The sequence below is a fragment of the Alnus glutinosa genome, chromosome 8 (assembly GCF_958979055.1).
Source record: "Alnus glutinosa chromosome 8, dhAlnGlut1.1, whole genome shotgun sequence".
In the NCBI taxonomy this organism is placed as follows: Eukaryota; Viridiplantae; Streptophyta; class Magnoliopsida; order Fagales; family Betulaceae; genus Alnus; species Alnus glutinosa.
Genome location: NC_084893.1, coordinates 8882517 through 8897539, shown reverse-complemented (window position 1 = coordinate 8897539; position 15023 = coordinate 8882517). Strand labels below are relative to the sequence as shown.

General features: G+C 37.6%; 1 protein-coding gene across 1 annotated transcript; it reads left to right on the top strand.

Moving 5' to 3' along the window:
• Window positions 1–11651: 11651 nt before the first annotated feature.
• LOC133875545 (mitochondrial import receptor subunit TOM5 homolog) lies at window positions 11652–14449 on the top strand. The gene is made up of 2 exons (XM_062313713.1): window positions 11652–11842; window positions 14138–14449. The coding sequence occupies exons 1-2, from the start codon at window positions 11756–11758 to the stop codon at window positions 14213–14215; spliced, it is 165 nt and encodes a 54-aa protein (XP_062169697.1). The 5' UTR covers window positions 11652–11755; the 3' UTR covers window positions 14216–14449.
• The last annotated feature ends 574 nt before the right edge of the window (window positions 14450–15023 follow it).

The following is a 15023-nucleotide window of genomic DNA, read 5'->3' as shown; positions in this document are numbered from 1 at the left end:
TGCACAAGCAGAAATACAACTTTTACAAGAAAGCCATTTGAGCCTCTTTACGTTAACGCTCGCTTTCTAAAGAAAAGAGTCCAGATCTAGCAATTAGCCAACAAAATATTCCCTTAAAAATTGAACCCAAACACAAGCAGACTGTGACCTAAGAAAAGAGAAAAAACACACGACACTGAAGCAGAGATCTCCCAAAAGCAAGCTACCGGCAGTGGAGGAAAAAGGCCAAGAAGCCAGATTGCGGCGCGTGTGGTACACGCGCCGACACCGGCGCCACCCAGACGGAGGACCGACGCCGGACGACCGAAAACCGCCGAGATCGGCCTGAAAAAAGCGACGCGTGACCCACAGGCGCACTAAACAGCGGAGCGCCCACTGGCGGTCACCGGCAACCGACAGGGCCGGATCTAGCGGCGGCTGGGGAGGAAGGCTACGGAGAACGCGGCTGGGTGGCGCGTGTCAGTCAGAATTGGGTGAGGATGAGCAGATCTGGCTTCCAAAATCTGAAGAAAACAAGGTGAAAGAACGGGCCAAAAAATATCCCGCCGACGACACGAACACTCGGCTAATCCCCCAAAGAAGACAACTTGAGATGAGAAATCCTGCCAAACAAAAGAAAACAAACAAATAACAACACATAAAAGCCACCATAGCCTAGAAAGGCTAGGGGAAGACTAGCCTCTACCGGATCTAGCCGGGAGGAACAAAAACTCCACAACCCTAAAGGTTAGGGGACAAACTAACCTCACTGAACCAACTCAGGGGGAACAAAAACTCTCTGACTCACGAGGAGTCAGAGGGAAATCACCACCGGGAGGGGGAGGCAAGAAAACCACCCCCTCCCGAAGAAAACCAAGCTCTCAAGACTTTTTTCTCTCTAGAATAGATAGACATTCTTATTTGAATTTATTGAAGCAAAGCGGAAATAGTTACAAGATTCAAAGGACTGGATGCAAGAAAATTGAAGATAACAAGGAAAGGAAATTGCAGGGACTTTACAAGGCTAGTAGAAAGGTTAGAAGTGTTTCACTCTCAAGTTTGCACTGAAATTGCTCTGCCCTCCTCATACATCATACTGACCTTATATAGGCTAAAAGAAGAGAAAAATTACAAATATCAATAATTCATGAATAGTAGTAAAGATTCCGCATGACTTTAAACATTTAATTTTGGCATGATTTTCTGACTGATTTTAAGACTACAGCAATAATTCTTGAATACTGATAAATTTTGTCAGTCTATTTTTTTGTCTTCTATGTCGATAGAGGTGGTGCATAATTTCATCTGATGGTGCTTTTATAATTTTCCACTTCCTTCATGTCATCATGTTTATTATACTTTTTCCACATTATCATCTTATGCATAAATCATCAAATTCCTTACCATGTTTCACTAGGGCATTTTGCCATAGTCTTCCACTTTCTCTCATCATGCCATTTCATACACATGCTCTTCTAAGCTCCTGCTCCACTACATCATGCTCTTGCTTCACTTCATCATATTCCTTCATGCTTCTGCTCCATATTTTATCACTTTCATCAAGTTATACTAAATCTGCTTCCTTTTAATCATCATTGTAATAACCATCATACAGATCATAATCATTGTTAGTGAAAGTAGGTCTCCACTGATCTTCTGTAAATTCATATGTGAATGTATCATGTCTCCATTCATTACAGTATGTACAATATTCCAAACGTTCTGTGCCATCAAATCTACTGCAATTCTCTCATCTATAACATCCCTGGGATTTATGTCTGCCTCCACCACTTCTCATTCTGGTAAATATATTTGCTTTGACGAATAAGTTGTTCCCAAATTCCTAGAGCAGAAACACATTCTCCAAAAATGATAATTCTATCACTATCCCACTAGTTACCCTATTCATATTCAGATACTATTAGATAACCTAACTCGAGCTATCATTAAAAAATACAGAAATATCCATGAAAAATCCATGAAATCCCTCTAGTATCATTTAATCTGCAATGAGATTTTACTACAATCCATTGCTTCTCCTAATGATCAGCCAGCGACAAAGATCATTAGTTGGGCTCGATCTCCCACAGACATCTACCAGATCCAAAGAATTAGTCCAAAGGCAATGGAAAAAGTCCGACAAAAGGTTCTTGACCTTCATGGCGAGATCCAAAACCTTATCTTTCATAATCCCTCATATACTGAATATTTTGATAGATGGATTCAGAGAATGATTTTAATTGCTAATGGAGAAGATAAAGAATACAAGAAAGTCTATGGCAGAAAGACGCTTAGAGTCTTTGAGCCTCGTTGTAGCTTTCCTAGATTAATTTATATTCCTAAAAAAGATTATGGCATATCCAAGTAACGAATGAATAGAGACTGGGAACATTATGAAATTGGAAGCCCTGAATTAGGAGCACAACTTTTTGAAGAAGGATTCTTGTCTTACTATCCTGTGAAACATATTGAAGAATTACGTGACTTTCCTCTCACAGTCGGTAATACTGTTAAAATGTACAAAGTAATTTACAGAAAATGCATTTGGGTATGAATGTTATTCAGTCTACTGTTTTGAGAATTTGGAGTACAGTTCTAGAATTTGATCCAGAAAGTCATATGGAAGTAAAACCGGCTCAACACTACAACCTAATTAATTCATCGGATAGTGATCAAGTTGTAGAATTAAGAATGGGAAGGATTTCTCTTAAATTGGATGATCCATTAGGAATTATGAATTTAAGGCGAACTTTTAAGAAAAAAATTATGATAAATGTTGTCCAAGAATTATCTCCAGGAAGAAAAGCCTTAGCTATTGAAAAGATTAAAACATCATCAATGTATATAATAGAAAGACTGGTGAAAGGAATAAAAATTTCATTCATAATATTTTGAAATTCACTATGAGCATTTTTTAACCCAAATTGCATAACATTCCATTCATAGTGTACAAAAGGAACTGTAGAAGCAATTTTATACCTATCTTTCTCATAAATTTGGATTTGCCAGAAACCACTTTTCATATCAAATTTGGAAAATATTGTAGTATCATATATTCTTGAAAGTAAATCTTTTTTATTAAGGATTGGGTATCTAATTCATTTTAATGCCTCATTCAGAGGTATGGTTAGCAATTTTTGACACGACCCGTGAACCCGGCACAAACACAACACGAAAATTCAGGGTTTGAATTTGAGGTAATTGAGTTCGGATCATAATCGGGTCAACCCGATTATAACCCGTTAATTATTTAAAACAAAAAACAAAAAAAAACCCTAGCCCAGTAGCATAACAACCCGCACCCGTATCCCTTTTCTTTTTCAGCTTTCCCTTTCTTTCACTGTTTCATTTCACGCAGCCACGCCTCCTGACTCCTGATTCACCTCTATACATGAGTCATGGTCTTCGACCATCGATCTTCCGGACCCCTCATCCAGATTGAACGTCTTCTGACTCTTCTCTATTGTCGGATCTTCCAACCAGGTCGAACCTGTGCAAAGGAGTGGACTTGCTAATGATTCGAGCTCTGCCAGTACTAGATCGATTGCGCGATTTGTCTCATGCTCTCAGGGAGTTCGAGGAGAAAGAGGCAGTGACTCGGTGGCAGAGTTTGCACAAAATCAACACGAGCAGATGTAGAGGAAGCCCATGAGGAAAAGCGCAACGAGGACGATGACTCGATGTGCAGTATTGTAATCACTGAGTGCTGGGCTGGCAGTGGGCTCGGCCATTGGGCCACGCTTCTTGCATTCTTCAGTTATTGTTCTTCACGAGTTACCCGGGTTGTGTTCGGGTAACTCGTTTGAGAATAGGGTCGTGTTCGGGTTTAAGAACTCAACCCGATTAATAATCGGGTCGAGTTCATGTTGAACCCGATTGTATAATCGGGTCGGTCGGGTTGACACAAACCCCACCCGTAAACCGGAATTGCCAAGCCTATTCAAAGGTTTATAATTTAGGACTAATCTTGGGGTTCCTCTTTCTAATTCAACACTTTTCTGGACATAAAATACTGAACAACTCCAAGGGGATTTACTATTTCTTAATAATTCTTTTTGTAATAATTCTAGATTTATTTGAATAGGCCTGGCTTTTATCGGTATTATTTTTTCATTAAAATTTGATTCATGAGGTAATTTGACAACATGATTTTTTCTATTTCTTATTTGTTTGGAAATGACATTAATTTATTGGAATATTGAAATATTTTTTAACATGATAATATCTTTAGTCATTAATGGTAAAATAAATTTGAATAAAATTTTCTGTCTCGTAATTTTGGTGCTAATACCTTCTTCTGTTTTTATAAAAGGATCAAGTAGTGCTAAAAATGGATTTCCTAATATTATCTTAGAGTTAATATTTTTTACTAAAATAAATATAGTTTTAAAACATACTCCATCATTATAAATATGGGCATTAAATATTTTATACTCTATATTTAATCTTGTTCCACTAGCCTATAAACCAACTCATGTGATAATAAAGAGAATGACAGAGAAATAATGAAGAAATGTAAAATAATGCAATGCAAATGTAATGAGGGGATAAGGCAATCAGGCGGTAATCGACCTTATCCTTACGAGAATGTAGTGCATAAAAGAAAATAATAAAATTGAAGTTAAATCATATAATTCAACATATAATAAAGGAGAATCATATAGTGGAAATCAAGATGAATAGATAAACATTTTTACTTGAATTTTTTGAAGCAAAACGGAAATAATTACAAGATTCAAAGGATTGGATGCAAGAAAACTGAAGATTACAACAAAAGGAAATTGTAGAGATTTTACAAGGCAAGTAAAAAAGCTAGAAGTGTTTCACTCTCAAGTTTGCTCTAAAATCGCTCTGCCCTCCTCATACATCATACTGACCATACATAGGCTAAAAGAAGAGGAAAATTACAAATATCAATGATTCATGAACAATAGTAAAGATTTCGCAAGACTTTGAATAATTAATTTTGGCATGATTTTCTGACTGATCTAAGACTGCAACAATAGTTCTTGAATACTGATAAATTTTGTCAGTTTATTATTTTGTCTTCTGTGTCGGTAGAGGTGGCATATAATTCAATCTGATGGTGCTTCCATAATATTCCACTTCATTTGTGTCCTTCATGTCACCATGTCTTTTGTATGTTTTCCACATTGCATTTTATGCATAAATCATCAGATTCCTTGCCATATTTCACCAGTGCATTTTGCCATAGTCTTCCACTTTCTCCCATCATGCCCTTTTATACACATGCTCTTCTAAGCTCATGCTCCACTACATCATGCGCTTGCTTCACTTCATCATATTCCTTCATGCTTCTGCTTCATATTTTTCCACTTTCATCAAGTACTACTAAACCTAATCATTATTGTAATAACCATCATACAGATCATAATCATTGTTAGTAAATGTAGGTCTCCATTCGTCTTTTGTAAATTCGCATGTGAATGTATCATGTCCCCATTCATTACAGTATGTACAATATTCCAAACGTTCCGTGCCATCAGAATCTAATGCAATATTCTCATCTATAACATCCCTGGGATTTATGTCTGTCTAACTCCGCCACTTCTCATTCTGATAAAAATATTTGCTTTGACGAAGAAGTTGTTCCCAACTTCCTAGAGCAGAAACATCTTCTCCAAAAAAGATAATTCTATCACTATCCCACTAGTTACCTTATTCATATTCATATACTATTATATAATCTAACTTGATCTTTCATTAAAAAACACGTAAATCTCTATGAAAAATCCACGAAAGACTTCGAGTATCATTTAATTTACAATGAGATTTTGCTACAATCCATTGCTTCTCCTAATGATCAGCTAGCGACAAAGATCATTAGTCAGGCCTGATCTCCCACTGAGATCTACCAGATCCAAAGAATTAGTCCTAAGGAAATGAGAAAAGTCCAACAAAATGTTCTTGACCTTCGTGGCGAGATCCAAAACCTTATCTTCCATAATCCCTCATTACTGAATATTTTGATAGATGGATTCAGAGAATGCCTTTTTGTTTCTGCAAGCACATTCTGCAGATCATGCTCAAGATGAGAGACGAGCACTCTACAGGTCTGCCTTTTGTGTGCCTTGTCACGAAGATCTGTTTTTGTTCTATGATATATATTGTTGAGATTGAGCCCAAGGTGAGAGTTCAAGATGCTCTTGGTAGTCAGACTCTCATAAAGTCTAATGCTCAACTTCGATTTGAGGGTTAAGGCGAAGCACTTCAGCCTCCTCCAGTATAGGGTGATCAGCATGCAGCTGCCTCCTCCTCTTAGACAGCTCCACCTCCTCCATCTCTTAATGCTAGCTTTACTCAGATGATGGATGTTTTGTGTTCTCTTCAGCGAGAGATCAACACTATCAGGGTCAGAGTTGAGCAGTGCTAGATTGGCATCAAGGAGTGCCTCAAGCACCATCATCCTCATAATGATGATAAGGATTGAGTGTTGTTTTCTTGGCTCTTATTTGAGACATTTTACTTTTATTCATGTTTTTGGATATTTGTAATTTTATAACTGTAGATTTTATATACTCTGTTTACCATTGTCCTTTTGAGACAACAAGGGGGAGTATTTTTATAACTATGATTTTTCTATACTCTGTTTACCCCTAGTCTTTTTGAGACAAAAAGGGGGAGTATTCTTATTTTTGGACCAGGATTGTATTTTTTAAACCGGTCAAGTGATTTTTATCCCAGAATGGCCAAATGGGGAGTTTGTTAGTTTTATTGACTTCATTTTGTTGACAAAATCACTATCATGTCATGATGCTGTCTTAATAGGGATACCGTATTATTTCAGAAGTCTTCCAATATTCAGAGTTTATTTCTCTAATATGGAAATAGCCTTATTATGACAAGTTTCAGTGTCACAAGCTTCAAGAAGGCAATTTCAGAGTTGCAGGATGATTCTACGAAGTTGACAAGTCAGCAAAAGTCGAATCCTTTGTTTCAGTTCGGACGGGCCAGTGAAGTGTTTGGACGCCCTCATGTGTCTAGAAGATTCTGACAGCTCAACGTGTATCCGTTCAGACGTCAAGGCAACACGTCTGGACGCCCTTCAGTTTTCGAGAAGAATCCAGATTTCCTTTACAGACACGGATCCGGAAAGACAGCTTGCAACCGTCCGAATGCTAGGGCAACACCGTCCTGACACGGCTTTAATATGGAAACGTGTGAAGCGCGTTATGGAAATGAGGTTGCATAGTTCACTGTCCGGACGCTATTTGCCTCCATTCGGACGCCGCCTAGAGAAATCAGAATCAGACTCGATTTAGGTTTTCTTAGCCTATAAATAGAGGTCTTTAGGCATGCATTATTTACAGAATTCGGTATTGAATTCTCTAGAGCTTAGAGAAGGTGTTTACGTAGAAATTGTGTAAATCTGATAGCTCTCTAAGAGTTGCCCGGTGTGTGGTTCTTGTTCGTGTGAAGTCTAGCTTAGGGAGAAGCCCTAAGCTAAAGGAATCCATTGAAGACCCCTTCAGGTAGGAAACATGGTTGGGAAGCGTTCGTGTATAAGTACACATCAGAGTACAAGGTACGATCGCTGCATCGGGATATGTGAGTGTTACTGCTTTGTTATTAGCTGTCTTCTGAATAGTAGAATTCCTAGGTTTAGCTGCCTTTGAGTGGTTTTTCTCTTAATTGAGTTTTCACTTTGTTAATAAAATATCTATCTTCTTTAAATTCCGCATTTAGATATTTTATCACATATTGATTACACATACACGATAAATTAGGAGTCTTATTATTTTTCAAAAAGGTTGAATTATTGCTTTAGCAATGAGCAACCAAGCATGTCTACTAAATACGCATGCATGAGAGCAACATGGACCATAATGCACACATCAAACATACCAACATAATTACTTGTCTTTAATATATTAATAATAGTCAATAATAGAATGGAAGCAGCACCACTCCAACTTAGTTGCTTGTCTTTAGCAAATTGATAATCCTCATTGTTGGGAAATATCCTGACCTACAGCTAATGGGCTGAGACCAAGATTTCCCAAGCCCAGCAATGTGGAAGATATGAATCAAATGAACTGGGCCAGTCAATGTCTAGGCCCAGCAGTCCAAAATGTCAACCTGCTGAGTTGGGCCAAATCCAAGCCCAACACATCCGAAGTAGGGCAGTTATGCCAAAACACCAAAATGTCGAGATATGCGGAAGATATACATGCGTCGAAAGAGCGAAGTATATGGGAAGAAAACTCCCTGAGCAAGACTTCAAGTCCGAGTCGAACTCTACCACATGCGAGGTATTTGAATTCAACTACAAGTGGCCCAATGAAAAGAGGCACTACCCTCACCACTTTGCCTATAAATTCCCCATTAATGCACAGGTATGACCTAATTGCTAATTGCTCTCACTATCAAGCGATTTTCTGATTTAAGCATCGGAGTAGGGTTGTCAGGCTCCCCTGAACGCAGTTTTTTTTTTGCAGATTTGTGAAGGCCGAGGCAGATTACAACTTGACATGTCACCAAACCGGAATCTGTTCTAACACTATATATATATATATATATATATATATAGTTTCCTATAAAGAGAAAAAAGAAGGAAAATTGGTAATGTATGTATTACCTTTGAAAAGTGATTTTATTTTATTTTATTTTATTTTTACCATTATAGTTAAGTTTGCCTTAAATTTTTTTTTTTTTTTGTCAACCAGTTGGATGCTAGCAATCAAAATTGTGTACAAGTCACTCAATAAATAATAAATTAATCAAATTTCAGCTTAACAACATATGTTGTGGATATATGAACCCCTTTTCTTTCTTTTTTGAATAATGAAATATTTATCTACTATATTCTATTTTTATAGCAATTGCAACTTTCATCAATTCAAAACAAATGTAAGCAATTAATTATCAAAATTTTTTATTATACATGAAAAATAAAGTGACTTCTAATTTAACCGTGTGCGTGTGCAACGTGTAACAAAATATTGTAAATGTGGAATTTAAATGACACAAATATTTTGTTAACAAAGTGAAAACTCAATTAAAAGAAAAACTACTCCAGGACAGCCAAACCCAGGATATCCACTATTCAGAAGACAAAGCAAGAGTCACCTACTTGAATGATTCTTCAATGGAATTATTTACCTTATGGCTCTTCCCTAAGATAGAATTCAACATGGGCATAGTAACAGCACTTCGGCAACGGCTTGAGAGCAAACTGGCCAGCACAGTAACTCCTAAATTATATTCTCTAAGCTCTAAGGAATTCAATACCGAATTCTTACAAATTACATGCCTAAAGGCCTATATTTATAGGCTACAGAAGACCTAATTGAGTTTGAATCGATTTTCTCTAGGCGGCGTCTGGATGGTAGCTGAGAGTGTTCAGACGGCCAACTGTGCAACCGGCTTTCCAAAACTTTGATATTCTTTCCTGAATAGGGTCGCGTTCGAATGGTGTTGCCCTAACTTCCGGACAGTTGCACTTTTGCTGTACGCAATTTCCATAATAAGGACTGGCTTCCAGACGGTGTAAACCTGACGCTCGGATGGTTGCAAATCTGCTCCACGTCTTGCCTTATTAAGGATAGCGTTCGGACGATTGTAGTTGTCTTCCCATATCTGTGTCTGTGAAGGAAATCCTTTTACTTGTCGAACATTGAATGACGTCCAGACGTGTTGTTGGGACGTCCGAACGTATGCAACCTTGAACAATTCGAAGCTTTTGGACACTGATGGGAGTTCGGACGAAAAACCACGTCGTCCAGATGTATGTTGCTTGACTGATGAGAGTTTAGACTGTTAACAGGGACGTCCGGACGAATGCAAGGGATCTGACTTCACTGTCTTGAAATCCGCACAGAATCTTCTTGAAGGACATAACCAACATGTAGATTTTGAATATAAACAACATCTCTGATTAAAAAGCAACATTACATATAAGTGATTTTGTCCAACAGAATGCAGCCAATCATAAACTAACATCTGAACACCTCTAAGTCTTAATTGAAAGTACACTAAAACCAAGCACACAAGTGATTAGTGATCATAACCTATCTTTGTGTTCATTTTTTTTTCGTTCATTTTTTTGTTAATCCCTTCTTCCTTAAAATAGTATTTAGGGCTTCTTAGGATTTCAATTTTTCATAAATGGAGTTTGTAATATATAGTTAATTTTGCTCATTGCTTAAAGGGAGTTTCATTTATGTCTCTTCAACCTAGAAGGCAAGAAAAGTTCACAAAAGTGTTATCTTCTACGCTCGCAATGTGCCAAAATAGGCCACCTTTCAATCATTGGAAAAAGCATTCCCATATTTTCTATCTGACTATTTGTTTGACTTGACAATATAAAGAACCTTACTCCTTAGCTTTCTCTGTTTCTTACTAATTGTTGATACAATGATTGCACGCCAAGCTGAAACACAAAAGGGTTAGAGAAATTCGCCAGCAATTACTTGACATGGTGAGAGAGGTTGATTGGGTATAACATATCTTACCATGGTCCAAATGTTCCCCATACCTAAGGCAGGATATGTTTTGAGCTAGGGAGATGGGCCCTTCGCTAGCCTGTCATGGCTAGGCCAGCTTGAGTTGTAGGAGACTACTTGGCAGACAAGGCTTTTTTCAGGCAACATAGCGAAGGTTGCTGGTTAAATAGCCAGGAGGGTGTCGACTTATGAGATGGAGGCTCTTGACACGCAAACTGAGGGCAAGAAATGGTGCTATTTTATTCTCTTAGATCAGGAAAGACTCCAAAGAATTTCATTGAAGTGTTTGCCACCCAGCATGGTAATCCCAATCCTTCAAGTATTTTTGTGCCATGATCTTATCATTGAATATCCAAGGAGCTTGGGCTCCTTGGTAACCTTGGCTTGGTTGTTGTTGGCCGCGCAGTTGTTGGGCCTGATGAACCTTCGGTGGAGGAGCCTTATGGGCCCTCGATAACTGGGTACACTAGCAAACCCCCAATTTCCATGAGCAGGTTGGTATACAAGTCGGTCTATGAGAATTCTAACTATCGAGCAAGGAAATTAAAGATCTGTATTTCATGTCTCGGTATTTATTATTTTGTAAACAAAACGTCTTATAGGCTGGTCGTTCAGACAGAGTAGAAGGTGATTCACCCTTTGGGAATCGAACTGGCCCTGGGTGTCGCTTTAAATTTTGTCCGTGTACCATTGGTAGTTCAATTTGAATTTTGAAACTACGCCTTTCGTGTTTGTATGATGGAGCCCTTGAGGATGTATTTATACATTTTTACCTATTGTTACAATGACTGCACACCAAGCACTTGGAGGAAGAAGCTAGCCTGCGAGAAAGACAAAGGGGTCAGAGAGATTCATCAGAGGTACAGGTAGAACTGCCTCTGATGCTTAAGTCAGGAAGTGAAGAAAGAAGGAAAGGTAAAACGACATAGTGTAGGTAAGAGGAAAATTGAGTGTACCTAGTGAAGCTTCCTCCTCTCCATCTATAAATTTACCATTCCAGCTTCTTTTTGGTAGGATTTTTGGAACTCCCAATTATTCTTTGTTGCAACCATGAGAGGATCCCTCCTGAGAATATATAAAAAAATAAATAAATAAAAAAGGGGGAATTTTGTACGGTACTATTTTGTTATATCGGATTGACATAATAACCCTCGACCAAACTTGGATAATAAATGTCAAAGAAAGGTTACCATCGGTAATTTCTCTCTACAAGCACTCTTCAAACAAATTCCACTCACTTCTCTCTCTCTCGCGTCAAAACCCTTTCTCTCGTCTCTGACGCAAAACCCAAAAACCCTAGCCCTAAATCAATGGCTGACTCTGTGGTTTCGGTTGAGAAGCTGAAAGCTTTCGCGCAATCTCAGTATTATGACGAGGAGAAGTGGGCCCTCAACATGGTATCCCCTTCTCTCTAATTTAATTTTGAATTTGGAATTCTTTTGATTAATTATTTACTTAGTATGTGATAAGATTCTGTGTTCTGTTGCTGATGATCGAAGTGTTTTTTGGATCTTCTCTCTTCATGTTTATTGATGGTCTTGTATTTTCGTTTATTTTTTTGAGACGAGGGATTTATTCTTTGATTGGTTGCTGTGAAAGACAGATTTTTTTTTTTTTTTTTTTATACAAAAATAAGAGTGTCTCACTTTGTTAGATCAAAGTAGGTAATGTTATGCTTTGATAGCGTAACGTTGGTTTTTTAACTAAGAATTTGTTGGCAAAGAGTTGTTATACTGCGCCAGCTTCAAGAAATTCAAAGCAATTGATTTATTTCGATTTTTTCATGCATTCTATAGTTTTTCTTTAGGATCTAAGGTTCCATTAGTTTTGAAGGAAAAGTTTTCTTGGATAAATTTCTATTAAGACTTGAAAAAATTATTTTTGTCAGGGAGCTTATTGAATATAAAAATTAACTTCTATGAAGCTGGTTTTTATTCAGGACCAAAGAAACTTTGTAGGAAAACTAGGAAACATGTTCTGGAACTTTTCCCTGTCAAAACGGAGTCTACAGAATGGTTGGTCACGTTCATATAGCATTTCTGTGTCAGAGCTATATAAAGCAGCGATGAAGTTTTGTCTTGCAAGAGCAATCTGACTATGAACTTCTGGTTGATGCTGTTGTTTACTTCTCTTTAGACCTAATTCTTTCACCTGTGTTTTTCATCCTTTGTTACAATGGTATATATTCAGAGAGTCAAAAAGTAAAGAAGTAAGAAGAGATAGAAATTTATGACTTGTCCACTAGTCACTGAGTTCATGTTCAGGACAAGTCTCCATGGTGTGTTGGGATAATGACAGTTAAGGGATTGCAACCATCAAAGAGTAGTTGCATGGTGTATGGTGTAGTTGGTGGGAAGCTTCTCCTTTATTGATCTGAGAAATGATTGTTTTCTAAGATAAAGGCATCATTGTTTCTTTAGTGCATTTTTAAAGAGAACAGAATCTTGCAGCAAAACCTTGGATCCTTTTCATTATATATTTTAAACTAGTTCACTTGTTCAGCTGGTTCCTGGACATTATTCTGTGAAGTGTCGAGAACTTTGTTTGGTTTACTGGTGCCTTGTCGCCAACCTGGTCGTATTTGCTTTTTCCCTACTTAAGAATCTGTGCGTTATTTCAGGTGTTGGAAATGAAGCATAAAGGGTTTGGTTTCATCATGGCTTTTTATAGTAGTAGGGATCATAAGTAATGCAACTGATAAGTAATATCCTTGCTTGTTAAAATTGAGAAGACGCCTGAGAGGCAGGGATGATTGATAAATGGCAGTGAGAATGGAGTTAGTAATTTGCTTCTATGTTGGTATAGTGTAATAGAAATTTCACAGACGCTAATACTTCTATAATTCTCATTCTTCAGCCATTGGTTTTCAGAGAACCAGTTGAAACCGAAAACTTGGTCCATAGTGCCTATTGCGTAATAATGCTTTAGATGACATGTTTACCCCATTAGAATATAGTTTAACTGTTACTCTGTTTGGTTGATGGGAACAAGAATTTGGAACGAGGAGGTGCCATCCTTGTTCAAAAAGATTGATTGCCAATCCTCCATTTGGTTAGACCTAGACTGGATTGGTGGTTCTAAGGAATGGGGGATGAGTGGTTTATGAATGGAAATCTGATGATTTGGTATCCCACTGGCCACTGGTGATGGAACTGGAAGGGCGATGCAATTGATTTAGGGAAATGAGAGAGACAAAGGGAATAGAGGTTGTGGTGATGGAGAGATGGTGAAGCAAAGGTTAGTGCTAGTGGGAGCTTTTGGTGGTAGTGGAGGAATGGTGGCAGGGGGTTAAAGGCCAACAGAGGGTGGTCATGGTGGTATGAGAGAGATTAAAATATAGAGAAAGTTCAGAGCAGGAGAGATTATTATTTTTTGTTTCTAGTGGGAATAGGAATTGCATTTCCTTAACCCTTTACGAGAATGGTTTTGCCTTTTTTGAAGGATTCAGTTTACCGAGTGAAAGGGAATGAATTCACCATTGTCATTTCCCAAATGTGGGAATAGATGGCATGAATCCCACTCCCATATCCCTGCAAACAAAAACTGCCATGGTTTTTGTTTTATTTGCAGTTTAGTATCATTTCATGATCATACATTATTTTGTATATTGTCAAGTGGTATGTTCAATGCATAATCTATTTATTTGGTAATACATTGTTTATAAATGGAATCTGTTTTTTCTTTCTTTGCAGAAATTGCTGCGTGCTGTTGGGCTCTTTGCAGGATCAATTGTCCTGATGCGGAATTATGGTGATCTTATGGCAATATGAGGCTGGATGTAGGGCTGTATACTGGTCTCATATTTTCTACTGAACTAAGATGCTGTAGGTTCTTTATTGGTAGTTATTTTTGGAATGGAGTGTATCTCTATCTTCAATGACTTTCCTATTTTGCAACTATGTTCCTTCTACTGCCTTGGAGATGATCAGATGAATGAATCTGGTTACACTTTCAGGGATGACCAAACATGTAGCATAATGATTTATTTCAGATTGTTCTGCTCATTCGTGTGCTGCTGAAGTTTTGATAGTTTTATATACGCTCTGAACTAACCATATTCTCGATAATCTTTGTGGAATAAAGCTAGAGAAATGTTGAACCCACATATAAACTATGTTGGTCCAGGTAAAGAAAATGATCAACTCCATCGAGTCGAATTATTTCCAATCCATTTCGTTGAATCTTTTTATTACTTTGTTTTTTGATGATCCATTATAGTGCCTCACCTTTGCCATCGATTTCGAAAATCTAATGTGGATGTATCAACTGTGATGTGGCATAAGAGGCGAACATCATAGAGGTAGTATGAATTGTGAAAGAAACGTTAAGAAAATGATATATTGCACTTTGCATTTTCTATTACCATTCAGCTTGTAAGTGGAAGTTGAGAGCCATTAGTTCTGGAGACCAATTAGAGTAAATAAATTTGTTCTGGATATTAATCTTCATTTGCCTTCCATAGTCTTTATCCAGTTTTAAGTCTGTCATCAATTGCTTTTTGTAGGATTCGAAATTTTAGTGTGGCTTACACATTTTGTTTTCCTCAAACCCAATTTTATTTTGTTGTTCTAAACGAAA

Excerpts from the sequence above, each read along its gene's own strand:
- LOC133875545 (XM_062313713.1), top strand. The coding sequence starts at position 11,756 with ATGGCTGACTCTGTGGTTTCGGTTGAGAAGCTGAAAGCTTTCGCGCAA. Across the intron at positions 11,843-14,137 it reads AGAAGTGGGCCCTCAACATG|AAATTGCTGCGTGCTGTTGG; the intron begins GTATCCCCTTCT and ends CTTTCTTTGCAG.